The sequence below is a fragment of the Argopecten irradians genome, chromosome 5, assembly GCF_041381155.1.
Source record: "Argopecten irradians isolate NY chromosome 5, Ai_NY, whole genome shotgun sequence".
Lineage (NCBI taxonomy): Eukaryota > Metazoa > Mollusca > Bivalvia > Pectinida > Pectinidae > Argopecten > Argopecten irradians.
Window position 1 is genome coordinate 16,320,959 of NC_091138.1, and position 17,624 is coordinate 16,338,582.

General features: G+C 35.1%; 1 protein-coding gene across 1 annotated transcript in view; it reads left to right on the plus strand.

Moving 5' to 3' along the window:
• Positions 1-8,429: 8,429 nt before the first annotated feature.
• Positions 8,430-17,624, plus strand: part of LOC138323010 (germ cell-less protein-like 1) — a 34,732-nt gene continuing 25,537 nt past the window's right edge. Inside the window, exons 1-5 of the mRNA XM_069267323.1 lie at positions 8,430-8,654; positions 10,952-11,075; positions 13,511-13,607; positions 14,384-14,481; positions 17,368-17,414. Of these exons, the coding sequence (XP_069123424.1) occupies positions 8,512-8,654; positions 10,952-11,075; positions 13,511-13,607; positions 14,384-14,481; positions 17,368-17,414 (509 nt within the window). The 5' untranslated portion in view covers positions 8,430-8,511. The remainder of the gene's footprint in view (positions 8,655-10,951; positions 11,076-13,510; positions 13,608-14,383; positions 14,482-17,367; positions 17,415-17,624) is intronic.

The following is a 17,624-nucleotide window of genomic DNA, read 5'->3' on the forward strand; positions in this document are numbered from 1 at the left end:
ATTTTTTGTCCGGCTCTATAAAAAGCGGAAAAACAAATATTTTTATTTGACTTTCGCCTGTATGAGAAGCCTACAAATGAAGCAATACTACAGCAAAAAAAGGCCTTTGTGAGATCTTGAGAGCTGAGATGGCTACGGTAATGGACTTCTTTTTCCTCATTCAATATAAATCATTCTTCACAATAAAAGACCAAGTGACACGTACTTTTACATATGGACTTTTGAGAAAGAAACATTACGACTTCTGTGTGAAAGTCGAAATATCTTTAAACTGTCACGGTTACACATTCAAGATGCATGGCTGTCTGTCGGCCTGTGTGCTTCTGATCAAATTCAATCTAATTAAAATCAGAGCGGAAACACAAATCGTATATTAATTAGCTAGATTCAATCAAATTTGAAAATGGACATTAATCAACCAGGCCAATCCAAAGAGAGCCTGCATTTACATATAGCATTTGATACAAACACATTTCAAATTTGCAGATGGAGATAACAAGAGTTATGTGTGGGCGGAGAAACAGACAGACAAATATACATGTATCATTCGATATTTTTTACTAAGACCTTGGATACGTCTCTTATCACATATGTATGACATGAAATCGCGTGGGACTCCCGGTTCATCCCATATTCAGACGCCTTACACGTGCATTTTTTAATCACACCAGTGTATATGCTTTCAGGAAAACTTTTTTGGCAACTGCACTCTTAAATAGTATGGTATGCACATTTTCTGTCATGTCAAGTGTATTGTAAAAATGCTATTCTGTACATGCAATCTCCACGAAGGAATAAATAAGGATAAAGAATTCTAGATATTTGAATCTGGGATGCAATGATTTTTTCCAAGTCTTTTGCCAAGGGACGGAACACTTTATACAAATGGACATACGTCACAGGTCTAATGATGACAAACTGGATGGCCCCTAGTTTCCCGACCCTTCTCAAAGTGAAGATATTGCGTAACAGCATTTTTACCAAAAAAATAAACACAAATCATGTAACACTTTGGTAAGAAATTATTATATAAAAATGTATTTAATAATCACTTTACAATTTTAAAATACCGATATTTTACTAATGACAAAAAATAAGCCTAAAATCATATCATTGTTATGTAAAACTTGCAGTATTTCAATAACAAAGAAAATTAGAAATAGAATATGATGAAATTTGGATATTTTTTAATTCATCACACAAGCGGGATATTTTTTGTCTTAAACTTTGTGAGTCTCCGATCTAATGCGATAAACTTGACATTCAGGTATGACAGAAAGTTTCGTTTGGGAGATTAATTGATTCTATTGATTTTATCAGTATTTTGAAATTTGCGGGTTTTGTTTACTTACGTGTATATAGCTTATTTTATGTGCTTAACGTTAGTATGACATGCATTATTCAAATATAGAATGAATAGCACACTAGAAATCCTCCCTTTAAAGGTGTTAAATCGTACAACTTTGACTGGAGTTGTCGCGTCAAGTATTACACATCAAATCTATTAAAACACTATCAGATAAATACCTTACCTAAGTTATCGTCTATCACCAAAAACAATACTGACCATTTCCCATACTATAGTCGCTGACATCTGACCATCGACTGACCATTAACGATGTGTTCAGAGGTTAAGTCTTTATACAAACATACTTACTCTTTGTAATTAGACATTTAAACACGGAAGTGAGAACAGAGTAATAAGGGTGGGGCAAGGTCGGCGCCCTGTCCGTCTACCGCACCCCATTCCCACACCCGGGCATTATATATTGTTTTCCTTTCCTCAATGATTTACGGGATTATCGAACTTTTTACACGTTTAGAATCTCAAGATCGAGATAGGGCCTGGTTATGTGTCGGTCTGAAATCACAAAACGTCACTCGGCCGCAAGAGCAACTAGTTGGATTGTCTACCAATGGTTTGATTAATACCTAAGATAAAGAACATAGCTTTGACACTCAGATAAATAAAAGTTCTCATAAAATGCAGATTTAATGAAGAAAAAATGGCCAAGTTTGAAATTTGACAAAATATTGCGATTTATAAAATGATGACCTGATGTGTTACAAAGTGTGTCTAATGGTTTTCTGCCTAAAATCATGAGAATAACAATTGTAAAGCAGATTAAAAACATATGAATCTTTCAATAAATAGTGACTTTGGTAGATTAACTTATTTGTGTGTGTGTGCTGGGGGGGGGGGGGGGGGTCCTGTATTTTAATAAACTCTGTCGTAATTTGTTTCAAGGTCATTGATTTTAAATTGAATTATTTTGCTAGGGAGTAACATCATTACTTGCCAGGAGGATGATTACAGAACTGTTTGATTACTTTACATTCTTATAGTTTCCTACAGATATTACATGTACCTTCGAGTGGAAACTACATTTGTATATCTAATCAATAATTCTCATTTATGTGCCTTTATAGCAAATGGATAAGAAATGTTTAACATATTTTGAAATCCTTACTGAATTCTGTATTCTGAAAGACGTATCAGCCTTTGTTTGTATAATGATGATGGTTTTTTTTATCTTTACTTTTGATCATATTGAAATACAGCTTGATTTCTACATGTATGTATAGAAATCGTTTTAATGGGGTCGTTTATAATTGCTAATTGTCCTTTGCTGGAAAAAATGTAATTAATGACTATGTTAAGACTTCTAAACGATTAATTTGTCTGAACATAGGCTGACGCGAATACGGTTCATTATTATTTATTGGGAGTGCCTCAACGGTCTGCTCTAGGTCCTCTTTTATGCATACAATGGCAATGACAATGACAATATAAACTTTCAAATGTTTAGCAGATGACACTTCTTTTCTTTGCATTCCATTAGTTGTATAAAAAGAGTAGTGATCTCTTGACTAGACAGGCCTTGGTCGCTAAACGGTTAGTGAAGTGTGATCCAGGAAAAACAAGGGCAATCCTTATTTCGAATATTTCGATCTGAATTTTATAATTGGTATCGTTTTAATAATGTAAACACCTATGAGTCAAGTTTTATTAATTGCGATTGTAAGTCGAGCAGACACATAGTTCATGTTAGTAAAACTGTTACAAAGCAATCAGAAGTTCATCGGGAATTAAAACGGATTCTCTCTAGAAGTACAGAATTTATATAAAATTATTTTATTCTTTCCGTATTAGTTGTCCGGGCTGCTGGCGTTTAGATGGCTTTTTTAGAGTTTTTGATTTTGACATTGTTCGTTTTCCCATGCAACTGAGTACATTGGTAAAAGGAAGTCTGGCATCTTGTGTGTTATTTCTTTCGGTTTCACGTCATTCGCTTCTCAACACGTGATTCACCACCAGTTTCAATATTAGCAAATTAGGTTTACATACACTGGTACATACACATGCAGTTTCATAAAAAAATATGTTAGGACTGGAAAACAAAGTTTCATGTTTTTAAGCCAGATGAGAATAATCGTTAAACTGTTGATCACGAATCGACTAATCGTTATTAGTGGCTGCAACTGTTATTAACACTGTAGTCTTGTAATTAATCTGACAGCCTGTTCTACATAACATCTAATGGTGTGCTAGCTTTCTGGTGGTCTGCTGACCTAACGCCAAGAGACACGACTTGACACCAGCGGCGTCAGTAATGTAGTCCACATCTAATACGCTACTGAATAAACAAATCTAATCCGCTAAACCTGTCTACATGTATATTATTAGACTTTATTTATTTCTTTGTCTAATATATAGTTTCTATATGAGGCAAAAAAATAAAAAAATAAAAGCCTGATAATAAAGGCAGGTTTAGTGGACTAAAACAAATCGTCAATGAACAAACTTTATAATTAGGCCAAAAAATAATATGTTTGTTTAGGGTTACATTGGCAAAAAAATTGGGTCGTACACTAGGTCGGCATTTTTTTAGTGTCTTTCACTCTAAAATAATGGCCAGAACCGGAGTCTGAGATCGAAATTGCGACTTTTCTTTAATTTTTTTTCGTATAAAAGTGGGAAAAAAATAGGGTGGGGGTTGGTTGGTTGGTTAAAAAATTAGGGTCGGTCGCCAGGTAACCCTACACAGACATATTTTTTGTTTGGCCTTATTTTTATGTACTCTCTGTCTAAATTGTCCCTTTAATTCATAAACAAACAACTAAGTCAACCAGCTTCAAAATTGTATTTAATAGAAAACACCCCAGGTAATTATATGGGCTCTAATTTTCTGTGTATCTTGCTGCCAATATCGATGTTACACACGGTACGCACCACAAACATACAAACAGTAGTGTATATACTGTAGAAAATACATAACCAGGACATATGTACCTGTAAACAGCATTAACAATGAAATATTACAGTACTCATATTATACATCTACAACACATATGGTATACTGGATATATTAATATTTGCACATGTATCGCAAACGAACCAGTAATGGAAGATGCCAGCAAAGCCCACCGTAACTCGCTGCTGTTTGCCCACAGGCGTTCAACTTTACGACATTTTTTCTCTACATATTACAGTATTACATGTATAGATAGAGAAAAATGTCTAAAATCGAGCCAAACGCCTGTTTTCTGCCATTACACATTGTGGTCAGACGTCTTAATTGTATGCAGAACTCTGAACCTTAGCTGGTGGAGTAAAGAAACTTTTTAGCCCACTATCAGATGGTGGGCTATTCAAATCGCCTTTCGTCCGTGGTCCGGCCGTCCTTCCATCTGTCATTTAACAATTCATGTTACCGCTATTTTTCAGAAAGTAGAAGGGATTTTTTTTTAAATTTCATTTGTAGGTTCCCCCTAGGGCATTAGTTGTGCATATTGCATTTTAGGACCGATCGGTCAACAAAATGGCCGCCAGGCAGTCATCTTGGATTTTGATAGTTAAAGTTTGTTATCGCTATATCATAAAAATTACTGAAGGGATCCTTCTCAAATTCCATATTTAGGTTCCCTTAGGGTCCTAGTTATGTATATTGCATTTTGGGACCGATCGGTCAACAAGATGGCTGACAGGCCGCCATCTTGGATTTTGAAAGTTAAAGTTTGTTACCGCTAGTTCTGAGAAAGAACTAAAGGGATCCTTCTCAAATTTCACATATAGGTTCCGCTTGGGCCCTTGTTGTGCATATTGCATTTTGGGACCGATCGGTCAACAAGATGGCCGACAGGCCGCCATCTTGGATTTTGATAGTTAAAGTTTGTTACCGCTATCTCTTAGAAAGTATTAAAGGAATCGGTCTCAAATTTTATGTGCATGTTCCCCTAGGGGTCCAGTTGTGCATATTGTATTTTGGGACTGATCAGTCAACAAAATGGCTGACAGGCCACCACCTTGGATTTTGATAATTGATGTTTGTTACTGCTATTTATCAGAAAGTACTGAAGCGATCTGTCTCAAATTATATATGTAGGTTCCTCTAGGACCTTATAGTTTTGCATATTGCTTTTTGGACTGGATTTTGATAATTGAGGTTTTTTACTGTTATATATCTCAGAAAATAGTGAAAGGATCTTTTTCAAATTTCATATGTAGTTATATGTAGTAAAAATTTGAAATTGAAACTCTCCATTGTCAGACGTAGATCATTCTTTGCTGGGCGCCAAGATCCCTCTCGGATGTCTCGGTTTTTTTTTTATCTAGACCTCTAAAACGTCTAAAATGATCTTAGGGCACTCTGGTGGGTTCATGATTATATATTCTCTAATTCTCAGATCCCAAAACGGTCAATACCTGTTATAACTGCTCCTGAACCAGAGATTCTAACTCGAACACACAGACGCAAGTTAAGTAGAATACGAATATATTTCACGCGATCCTGATAGAATTTTAATAATAAAGTTATCATATATCATAATATGACACCGGTTAATATAAGTACATTAAAGCAGATTTCACGTACCCTTTTAGCTAATTCGAATGTTTCTTATTTTAGATATAAATCCAGTTGAATTCAATTCAACTTTATTTCTTTCATCAATATAAAAGGGATCAATAGCAAAACATACATATTATACATAACACACTGTAGATCAAAACAACAACTTAAACATTTATCAAGCCAGCTTCCCTCAGCTCAAATGACTTTTATCAAAGAGGCCTAAATCCTGTAGAAGTTTTAGATCATTAAAAGACAGGAGTCGTATCAAATTTTCAAATTCTGTTAGATGTTGGTTTATTACATCTTTATGACTATTAAAGAAAATTGTTCTCACTGTAGAGTTAACGGAACACTGAAATGAAGTGGGTTTCACCCTCAATTTCATTACAAACTTTGCATAACCGCAGAGGACGGGGAATCTTTTTTACCTTACCCGCCTCGATTTCTAAACTGTGGTTGCTAATTCGCAGTTTTGCGTGAAATTATCTCAATTCAAAATCCTTAATAGAAAGATATGTTTCTTCCTTATAGTTTTGTTTAAATTTACTATTCAAAAAAGTTTTACTGTTATTATATAATATTTTACTTATTTATCTTAGTTGTAAAAATGGCTTTGAATGTACCTTGTATCGATTTCTTGAATAATAGTTTCAGGATTGATATTTTCAAAGTGATAAGAAATCTTATTTTCCTTTATGATATTAGGAACATAGAAGACCCAAGAATACATTCCACATGCATGTATATTCTTACTGACAGCCAGTGCTTCTTTCTTTCATGGGTCCATATCAATTTTTAAAAGTCCATTTAAAATCAGAAACCTTTTGGATTAGCTAATAATGTTACATCACTTCCATTTTAGATTTCTGTCTAAAAAAAACCGATAGTTTTAGTGAAAAATTATTAATCGATTACTAGAGCCATTTATTTGTAATCGATTACAATCAATCACTATACAAAAAATAAGTATAATAACATAGTAATATAGTTACATTCAATGGAATTACATTTAAGCACCTGGTACTTTCGATTACAACTCATTTGAAATGCCGCAACGGCAATCATCAAAAACTTTTGAAATGTTTCATAATTAAATCTTTACCAGACCTAAACATTTCCCTGCGATACTTATATATGTTCCTCTGTTGCAATGTAAGAATAGCTAGGAATTTTAGCCATCGCTTCTAGTATTTAGTATTGGCCGAGTATTGAGTATTGGCTGTCCGTTGTATTATGTACCATTCTAATCTATCAGAGTTACTTCCCTTTATTTCACTGTGTCAGCACGGATTCAAACGAAGGGGAGTAACTCTTGTAAAATGTAGAATGCAAGACGGTAACCGTTGCGCCGGCACAAGGGTATCAAAGGTAAACATTTATCATGTTTTTTCTTGGCTGGGTCCAAAGACTGGCTAAAGCCCAACGTTTGAAAACACCATCCAATATCCATTTTGAAAGGTTACCTGTTGATTTCATAATCAGTGTTCAGGTTGGATGCACTACTGTACAGAGGCTCGATTGCGAGAAAGTGTTATGAGAAAAAAAAATGGGTATCGACTATATGTTATCATTTTTATTCATATAAAGATTTTTTTCGCAATCGAGCCCTTATGGAGTTGATGAGGATATTAAGGGAGGCATTTTCGCGATTTCATATTTAATAAAAAAAATCCAAATTGTTCAATAAATACATAAATAACCTTGGTATGTTTGTCTTATAAACACAGAAATGCCTATGTGCCTACAATGTACATTACCCTACCTTATCTATATTAATCTAACAAAACCTGCATTGGACTGTGTCGATCATAGGTGACCAGGTAGCTCAGCGGTGGAGCATTCGCCTAGTGTTCGGATCGAGGTCCCGGGTTCGAATCGCCCAAATAAAGTACCCACTGTGGTGGTACATGCATAAGGGTCTCTAGAACGAATATATACGTACCCGGCCTACTATACCTTTCGGCCAGGTACGAATTGGTCCCTAGTTATGTGTCCTAGTGGAGCAGTGCCTCCGAAAATCACTCTGGCACAATTTTCTATACTTTTTTGTAGGTTTACAAGTTGTGCGTATACAAGCATTTATATATTATTTTTGTCGAAAACAAACATAACTACCATTCTAATAGCTACCGTACCGCTCACAAAACGTCAAATTCATACTTTGTAGACTTGCTGTATAAATTCACTGCGGAAAGGTATTCATATGTGTGTATGTAAAACAAAATGTCTCGCTGAGAATTTGCTATTTTATATGGTTCAGTTTTGTTGCCTAACTTTAGTAGGTAACCGATATAAAACAAGATTTTAGATGAAAAATATAATTTATAAACTCCGAAATAAACAACACTAGATTTATCCATGTAAACCTTTTATTCGGGTATATACACTACTGTAAACAATATTAAGATACATATAGGAATACGGTATAAGCATATAATATGTATGCATCTTCTTCACTATTTACATGAGCTGCGCTCTTACTGTAAGGCTTTTAAAATTTCCGATCTTATCCACATAAAAATCCGGAATGTTCATCACTTATTAGAATATCCCGAACCGGAAGTTAATCAAAGTATGGGCGGAAGTTTACAAGATTATGAACTAAGAAGCGGGGGGTATAAATTTGAGAGTTGTAACAACGACATATGGTTAAAATATGGGAAATTATTTGACATATGCAATTGAAAAAACTAGAGGGACAAAAAGGAAACGCGATGAAACTGACAGTCCAATTCAGACATCGCTTACAGCACATTTAACGGGAGCAGCTACAGGAGATGTTTTGGAAACACCACGACGGTAACTACTAGCCTACTGTCTGAAGTGTCAACCATTTGAGCTACTAACTATATATGTTTCTTTATCAATCCTAACGCCCCAGAATAACCTTAAACTCCATAAATATGCTTTTAATCTTAGATTATAAGACAAAAGTAAAAAAGAAAAAACACAAAAAAACGAATTTTCTGACAACGCTCATAACGTCTTTTCAACTCAGGGGAGATAAATCTAGATTTGTATAGATAGTTCAGTAATTCAGATACGTCATCGATTCCTGTTAATGCTATGCCTGTAATGTACGAAATTATTTTTAATGTTTAACTTATAAATAAATCACATTAGATGCACACTTGGGGAAATTAACATGAAATATATATTTATCAAATTGAGAATTTGAAGCGAATCATAGACGTCTCGGCGCTTGGAGACCTCGGCACTTGGTCACCTCGGCACTTCGAAATTCGGCACTTGGTAATCTTGGCACTTTTATTTACGGCATTTGGAATGTTCGGAACTTTTTGATAATAATTCGGCACTTAGTTTTGAAATATTATAAAGTCTATCGCTGTAAGAGAATTATTGACTTTCATTCCTATGATTTTCTCCGAATTTATGAGGGGAATAACTTGTTGCTTGTGTGCAGATGCACAGCAGTGACGACCGATGAAAGTTGTTAAAAAGTTGTTATATTTCAGTCATGATACAATAAAAATATTTTGGAACAAACACATTTCTAATTTATTAGCATTTAAACGTTTTGATATATTATTGATATTTAACTTATTTATTTAATGCATTTTGACTATTTTTCGATCTAATTTCACAGTTCTTTTTTCAACGCATTTTCCCTAAATTCCGTGGTAAGTGCCCTTTCATATGTGAATGGACGATTAAAATACAGTGTAATAAAACTTTGACGTCAATATTAAGTTCCGCTGACGATAAAAATGCATATAACAATAACATTATACAGTTAAAGTATGGGGTTGATGGATATAGCAAGTTTCTGGTTTCCCGAGACTTGTCTATTTCCTGAGGCGGAGTCCATACTTTAACTGTTTTAATATACCGATACATACAAAAGCTATGATTAGTTATACTGAAAATATATTTCTCTCATACGCTATATTCCTGTCGCGAACGGCAATGGTCATTAGAGATTGAGAGAATTTTACATTGTAATCGATCTATGTAATCTTATCTTCAAACATACAAATTATTTCGAGATGATAATTGTGATTCCATGTCTGTATAGCGTAAATAAAGTAGAGGTATATTAAAAATATCTCTTGAAATAGGCCACGGAAAATTATACATTGAATTATTACGAAATCTGCAAATATTTTTCTACGATCACAAGTAAATTTTATTAAAAAATGAACCTGTGATAATCAACAAAAAAATGTCTCAAAATGCATGAAATATAGTAAACATTAGGAAATTTGATTTTAAAATTAAAAGCAATTGTTACAAATTGATTTCAACAGTGTTCAAGACCAAATATACGTAATTTTTCAGGTTTTCTTTTTTTATGTAATAACAAAGATTTACAAGAAAATTACCACGCTCTCTCTCTATAAAATGTTGACTAAAGCGAGGTAAGTTGTTGCTGAGACCATCTGTGAAGTTTTGAAGAAAAAAAACAATAAACATCAATGATTGATTGATTTTACAACATCTTTTGACTAAGTTGTATCAAGACACGGTCTGGACAAGAAAACTGTGCAATGAATAAAGTACGTTGGTATTTTGCTTACTAAATGAATATTATATATATATATATATATATACATATCAGAAATTGACACACTCGTGAGTTTTCTAAACACAAGTACATTCTGAACGCAGTGAATTATGAACAGAGAAAACTACAGTATTTTTGCCGAGATATCTGAAAAAAGTGCCTGAGGTGACCTCGGAAAAGTGCCAGAGTGACTCTAATCCCAAGTGCCGAGGTCTCCAAGTGCCGAGATGTCTTGATACCTTTGAACCACCCCTGAAAGTCGAAAGTGTCTTGGATATTGATAAACAAGACAATCTTGCTTTACAGAGATTAAAAATTGACTGTAAAGAGTGATTTCTAGAGATGGCAGATAAATAAACTGCTCATAATAATATAATTATCTGCATCTTCTACAAATTAATAACGCAAGATAACTCATAATGTTCCTTTTGTGTTAGTGATTTTGAAAAGTACTAAGTACAACAACAACAAAAATAAATTACTGTTAAACAAAAGGAACTTGTAGTTTTGGAAACACCCTTTGCAGTTTGACTAAGTTCTCAACATGTTTTGTTTACTTTTGTGTTTTCAGAAAAAGAATAAAATCAACATCAAACTATATCTATCAGACTCTGTTCCTTGATGGCATAAACAGTGATGTTACGATCAGCGCCATAGGAAAAGAATGGAAGCTTCATAAACTTTACTTATCACAGGTAAAGGGTTTGGATACCAGTACTTGTACTTGTATATTAGGGTAATGATCCATGTGCAGTATATAAGAGGTGATTTTCTTACTCAATACTTTCTGGGTCTGTACCTTTTGAATTGAGGAAAACATTTCATTTTATCTTAATTGACACATGTAGGCCTATATTTTAGGCTAACACTAAAAAATTCTTTGTTTGGCATTTGCCTACCCCCACCTTGTAGAGGTTGGTAGGTAGGTAGGCTTTTTTCCCACAAAATAATTATAAAACAACACTTTAGACATGTTATTTTAGTTAATTTAATAAGAATTGTGTTACTACATTGGGCTGTAATAAATGCTTTGCAATTTATATTAAAATGAGTTTAGTTTCTTTTTCACAATGTATGACGGAGTTTTAGAGACAATATATGAGCACATTTTTGAAAGGAAAATTTTTATTTAACAGGTAATATCATCAAGTGAGAATATGAACACAACACATGAATATTATTAAAGATTTTTTCCTTTGATAACTAAATAATCTAAAGAAAAAAAAAACCAGATGAAACATCCAGATTATTTTTTAGCCCACCATCATCAGATGGTGGGCTATTCCAATCACCTTTCGCCTGTGGTCTGTCGTCCGTCCGTCCTTCCGTCCGTCCTTCCGTTAACAATTCTTGTTACCGCTATTTCTCAGAAGGTACTAAAGGGATCTTTTTCAAATTCGATATGTAGATTCCCCTAGGGCCCTAGTTGTGGATATTGCATTTTGGAACCGATCGGTCAACAAGATGGCCAACATGCAGGCAGCCATCTAGGATTTTGATAGTTAAAGTTTGTTACCGCTATTTAAAGGGATCTTTCTCAAATTTCATATGTAGGTTGCCCTAAAGCTCTAGTTGTGTATATTGCATTTTTGGACCGATCGGTCAACAATATGGCCCCAGGCAGCCATCTTGGATTTTGACAATTGAAGTTTGTTACCGCTATTTCTCAGAAAGTACTGAAGGGATCTGTCTCAAGTTTCATGTGCAGGTTCCCCTAGGGCCCTAGTTGTGCATATTGCATTTTGGGACGGATCGGTGAACAAGATGGTTGCCAGGCAGCCATCTTGAATTTTGATAGTTAAAGTTTGTTACCGCTATTTATCAGAAAGTACAGAAGGGATCTTTCTCAAATTTCATATGTAGGTTGCCCTAAAGCCCTAGATGTGCATATTGCATTTTTGGACCGATCAGTCAACAAGATGGTCACCAGGCCGCCATCTTGGATTTTGACAATTGAAGTTTGTTATGGCTATTTCTCAGAAAGTTTTGAAGGGTTCTGTCTCAAATTTCATGTGCAGGTTCCCCTAGGTCCCTAGTTGTGCATATTGCATTTTGGGACCAATCGGTGAACAAGATGGCCGACAGGACGCCATCTTAGATTGACAATTGAAGTTTGTTACCGCTATTTCTCATAAAGAAGTGAAGGGATATATCTCAATTTTCATGTGCAGGTTCCCCTAGAGGTCTTGTTGTGCATACAGCATTTTCGGACTGATTGGTGAACAAGGTGGCTGACAGGCCGCAATCTTAGATTTTGATAGTTGAAATTTGTTACCGATATTTCTCAGAAAGTACTGAAGGGATCTGTCTCAAATTGTATATGTAGGTTCCGCTAGGTCCATAGTTGTGCATATTGCATTTTGGGACCGATTGGTGAACAAGACTGGGGACAGACGCCATCTTGGATTTTGACAATTGAAGTTTTGTTACCACTATTTCTCAGAAAGTACTGAATGGATCTGTCTCAAACTGTATATGCAGGTCCCCCTAGGTCCCTAGTTGTGCATATTGCATTTTCAGACCATTCGGTGGAAAAGATGGCCGACAGGCTGCCATCTTGGATTTTGATTATTGAAGTTTGTTACTGCTATTTCTCAGAAAGAACTGAAACGATCTGTCTCAAATTTCATATTTAGGTTCCCCTAGGACCTTAGTTGTGCATATTGCATTTTGGGACCAATTGATGATCATGAACAAGATGGCCAACAGGTAGACATCTTGAATTTTGATAATTGAAGTTTGTTACTGCGATATATCTCAGAAAGTAATGAAAGGATCTTTCTCAAATTTTATATGAAGTTTGTAGTAAAAGTTTGAAAAGCAGAGAAAAGATCCACACATTTTTGTGGGTTAGGCTGCTAACACCAAACAAACAATTTTTTTTATTTTGGCCTTAGAGTCTTGAGTCTTTTTCTTTATTTGGGAAACTATTCAATTAAGTTTGAGAAAATACAGAAAGTTTTTCTAGGGGACGGGTCTTTATTCGGCCCTAAATGTATCTTAAAAAATTCACAGACAAGAGAACACGAACTGACCACTATCATCAGTTTGGTAGCTGTTTGTGTCTATTAGTTCTACTTAATACTTTAATAATATGTTTATGATAGAATATGTACATCTTGTTTTTCAGTCTCCTTACTTCCAATGTATGTTTAGTGGTTCCTGGAAGGAGTCGTCCCTATCACAGATATCAGTAGAGGTCACGGATAATAACATTGATGAGGAAGGTGAGACAACCACTAACTATTACAGTAAAACAGAGTTATAACTCTTGGAATCAACAACTTAATTTTGCAATGATTAATTTTTTTTTTTTTTTCTTCATACTAAATCTTACTTTCTGATTGGCAGATTCATTTGTTTTATACCATTATGTGGGAAAAAATCTGATAATGGCGCGGAAACCCAACGTTATTGTGATGTCACAATAGAAACATCGTATTTGCGTATTGATTTAGATAAATAATCCCTTTGAAAATCAATAGAATCTTATGTGTAAAAGTATTTAATATTATCAAGTAGTCTGAAAAATTAATTATAAGCATTGATGTCACTATTTCTTAATTTCATGGGGTTATGAAATAAATTTTGTTTCTTAACTTTTGTTGTCGATGAGTTTACAAACAAAATTTCTTTCAAAAAAATGAAATTGAAAAATAGACATATGAACATAGTTTGTTATACATACTGATAAATAACAATAGTTTTAAGCATGTTGATAATTACTGTACCTAAAAAAATATTCAAAAATAAAAAAAAATAAACCGTTGTGTACCATTGTTACAAATTAGTATTCATTATCAATCTTTCCAATTGTAAGTCGAGAAATGGGGCTTTTTACAATGATATACTGAAAAAAAAACAACGTAATTTTGATATCTAATATATAAATATTATTTACCATTTTTTTCCAAAGAATTAAGGCAGAAGTAGTGCATGTGAAATATTGGCAACCCATGTAACTGACATTGGTCTTACAATCTTCTCATTTACTCTCTTTCAGCATTGAAGATTGCTTTTGGCTCACTGTATAAAGACTATGTGTTCATCAAACCAGTTCAAGTGGTGAAAGTTTTAGCTGCAGCTATGCTTCTTCAGTTGGTATGTACCAATTAATAATTATATACCCCCACACAACAAATTAAGTGTGGTGTATACTGGAGTTTGTCTGTACAATCGACTATCAATTGATTACTACTCCTAAACTGCTGGAGGGATTTTAATATACAGTGTAGATGTGTGTAATCTATATCTGAACAAAATACCACCACTTTTTTAGCCCACCATCATCAGATGGTGGGCTATTCAAATCGCCTTTTCGTCCGTGGTCCGTCGTCCGTCCGTCCTTCCGTCCGTCCGTCCGTCCGTCCTTCCGTCCGTCCGTCCGTCCGTCCGTCCGTTAACAATTCTTGTTACCGCTATTTCTCAGAAAGTACAGAAGGGAGCTTTCTCAAATTTCACATGTAGGTTCCCCTAGGGCCCTAGTTGTGCATATTGCATTTTGGGACCAATCGGTCAACAAGATGGCCGACTGGTGGCCATCTTGGATTTTGATAGTTAAAGTTTGTTACCGCTATTTCTCAGAAAGTTTTGAAGGGATCTTTCTCAAATTTCACATGTAGGTTCCCCTAGGGCCCTAGTTGTGCATATTGCATTTTGGGACCAATCGGTCAACAAGATGGCCGACTGGCGGCCATCTTGGATTTTGATAGTTAAAGTTTGTTACCGCTATTTCTCAGAAAGTACTTAAGGGATCTGTCTCAAATTTCACATGTAGGTTCCCCTAGGGCCCTAGTTGTGCATATTGCATTTTGGGACCAATCGGTCAACAAGATGGCCGACTGGCGGCCATCTTGGATTTTGATAGTTAAAGTTTGTTACCGCTATTTCTCAGAAAGTTTTGAAGGGATCTTTCTCAAATTTCATATGTTGGTTCTCCTAGGGCCCTAGTTGTGCATATTGCATTTTGGGACCAATCGGTCAACAAGATGGCCGACTGGCGGCCATCTTGGATTTTGATAGTTAAAGTTTGTTACCGCTATTTCTCAGAAAGTTTTGAAGGGATCTTTCTCAAATTTCATATGTTGGTTCTCCTAGGGCCCTAGTTGTGCATATTGCATTTTGGGACCAATCGGTCAACAAGATGGCCGACTGGCGGCCATCTTGGATTTTGATAGTTAAAGTTTGTTACCGCTATTTCTCAGAAAGTTTTGAAGGGATCTTTCTCAAATTTCATATGTTGGTTCTCCTAGGGCCCTAGTTGTGCATATTGCATTTTGGGACAGATCGGTCAACAAGATGGCCGACTGGCGGCCATCTTGGATTTTGATAGTTAAAGTTTGTTACCGCTATTTCTCAGAAAGTACTTAAGGGATCTTTCTCAAATATCATATTTTGGTTCTCCTAGGGCCCTAGTTGTGCATATTGCATTTTGGGACCAATCGGTCAACAATGATGGCCGACCGGCGGCCATCTTGGATTTTGATAGTTAAAGTTTGTTACCACTATTTCCCAGAAAGTACTGAAGGGATCTTTCTCAAATTTCATATATAGGTTCCCCTAGGGCCCTAGTTGTGCATATTGCATTTTGGGACCAATCAGTCAACAAGATGGCCGACCGACTGACGGCCATCTTGGATTTTGATAGTTAAAGTTTGTTACCGCTATTTCTCAGAAAGTACTGAAGGGATCTCTCTCAAATTTCATATGCATGTTCCCCTTGAACCCTTGTTGTGCATATTGCATTTTGGAAGTGATCGGTCAACAAGATAGCCGACTGGCGGCCATCTTGGATTTTGATAGTTAAAGTTTGTTAACACTATTTCCCAGAAAGTACTGAAGGAATCTTTCTCAAATTTTATATGTAGGTTCCCCTACGACCCTAGTTGTGCATATTGCATTTTGGGACAGATCGGTCAGCAAGATGATCGACAGGTAGCCATCTTGAATTTTGATAATTGAAGTTTGTTACTGCTACATATCTCAGAAAGTACTGAAAAGATCTTTCTCAAGGTTCATATATAGTATGTAGTAAAAGTTTGAAAAGCAGGGAAAAGATCCCTCTTTCTGTTGTCAGACATAGATCATTCTTTGGTGGGCGCCAAGATCCCTCTGGGATCTCTTGTTTAGAGTTATGTTTCCTTGTTACAAAACAATTAAATGACTATTCCTCCTTAAGTACTGAGGGGATTTCAATGAAATGTGGTGGCAAAAATCCTTGTACAGTGAATTTTTGCATGATCTATACAAATGTATATAAAACTGCTATTCTTTCACTTGTGCCAGTTCCAGGACTGATATAGTTATTTCTCATTCTAAATGTTATTGAAAATTATCTTTATAATCTGTGAGGTTATTCCAAAAATCAGTAATTGAAAGGAATCAAAGCGTAAAATCCTAGGTATTCATTATTACCATGTTACTGTGTTATTTGTAGGAAGGATTGATAGACCAGTGTACCTTTATTTATTTGTAGGAAGGACTGATAGACCAGTGTACCTTTATTTATTTGTAGGAAGGACTGATAGACCAGTGTACCTTTATTTATTTGTAGGAAGGATTGATAGACCAGTGTACCTTTATTTATTTGTAGGAAGGATTGATAGACCAGTGTACCTTTATTTATTTGTAGGAAGGACTGATAGACCATGCCAGTGTACCTTTATTTATTTGTAGGAAGGATTGATAGACCAGTGTACCTTTATTTATTTGTAGGAAGGATTGATAGACCAGTGTACCTTTATTTATTTGTAGGAAGGATTGATAGACCAGTGTACCTTTATTTATTTGTAGGAAGGATTGATAGACCAGTGTACCTTTATTTATTTGTAGGAAGGATTGATAGACCAGTGTACCTTTATTTATTTGTAGGAAGGATTGATAGACCAGTGTACCTTTATTTATTTGTAGGAAGGATTGATAGACCAGTGTACCTTTATTTATTTGTAGGAAGGATTGATAGACCAGTGTACCTTTATTTATTTGTAGGAAGGATTGATAGACCAGTGTACCTTTATGATGAAGGAAACAATCAGGTAATCCATGGCATGTATTAAGTATGTAGAAAGGGCAATAGATATCATGAAGTTCATAATCAGCTTAACTACGCTATACTTTCCATGGTTTATGGGTAGACAGTATATTTTCATTGGGTTTGTGGAAAGATAGAGCATTTATGTATGTGGTAAAGGCAATTTTATTATGAATTATCAGTTTATCATACCAGGTTTGTGGATAAAGGGTGT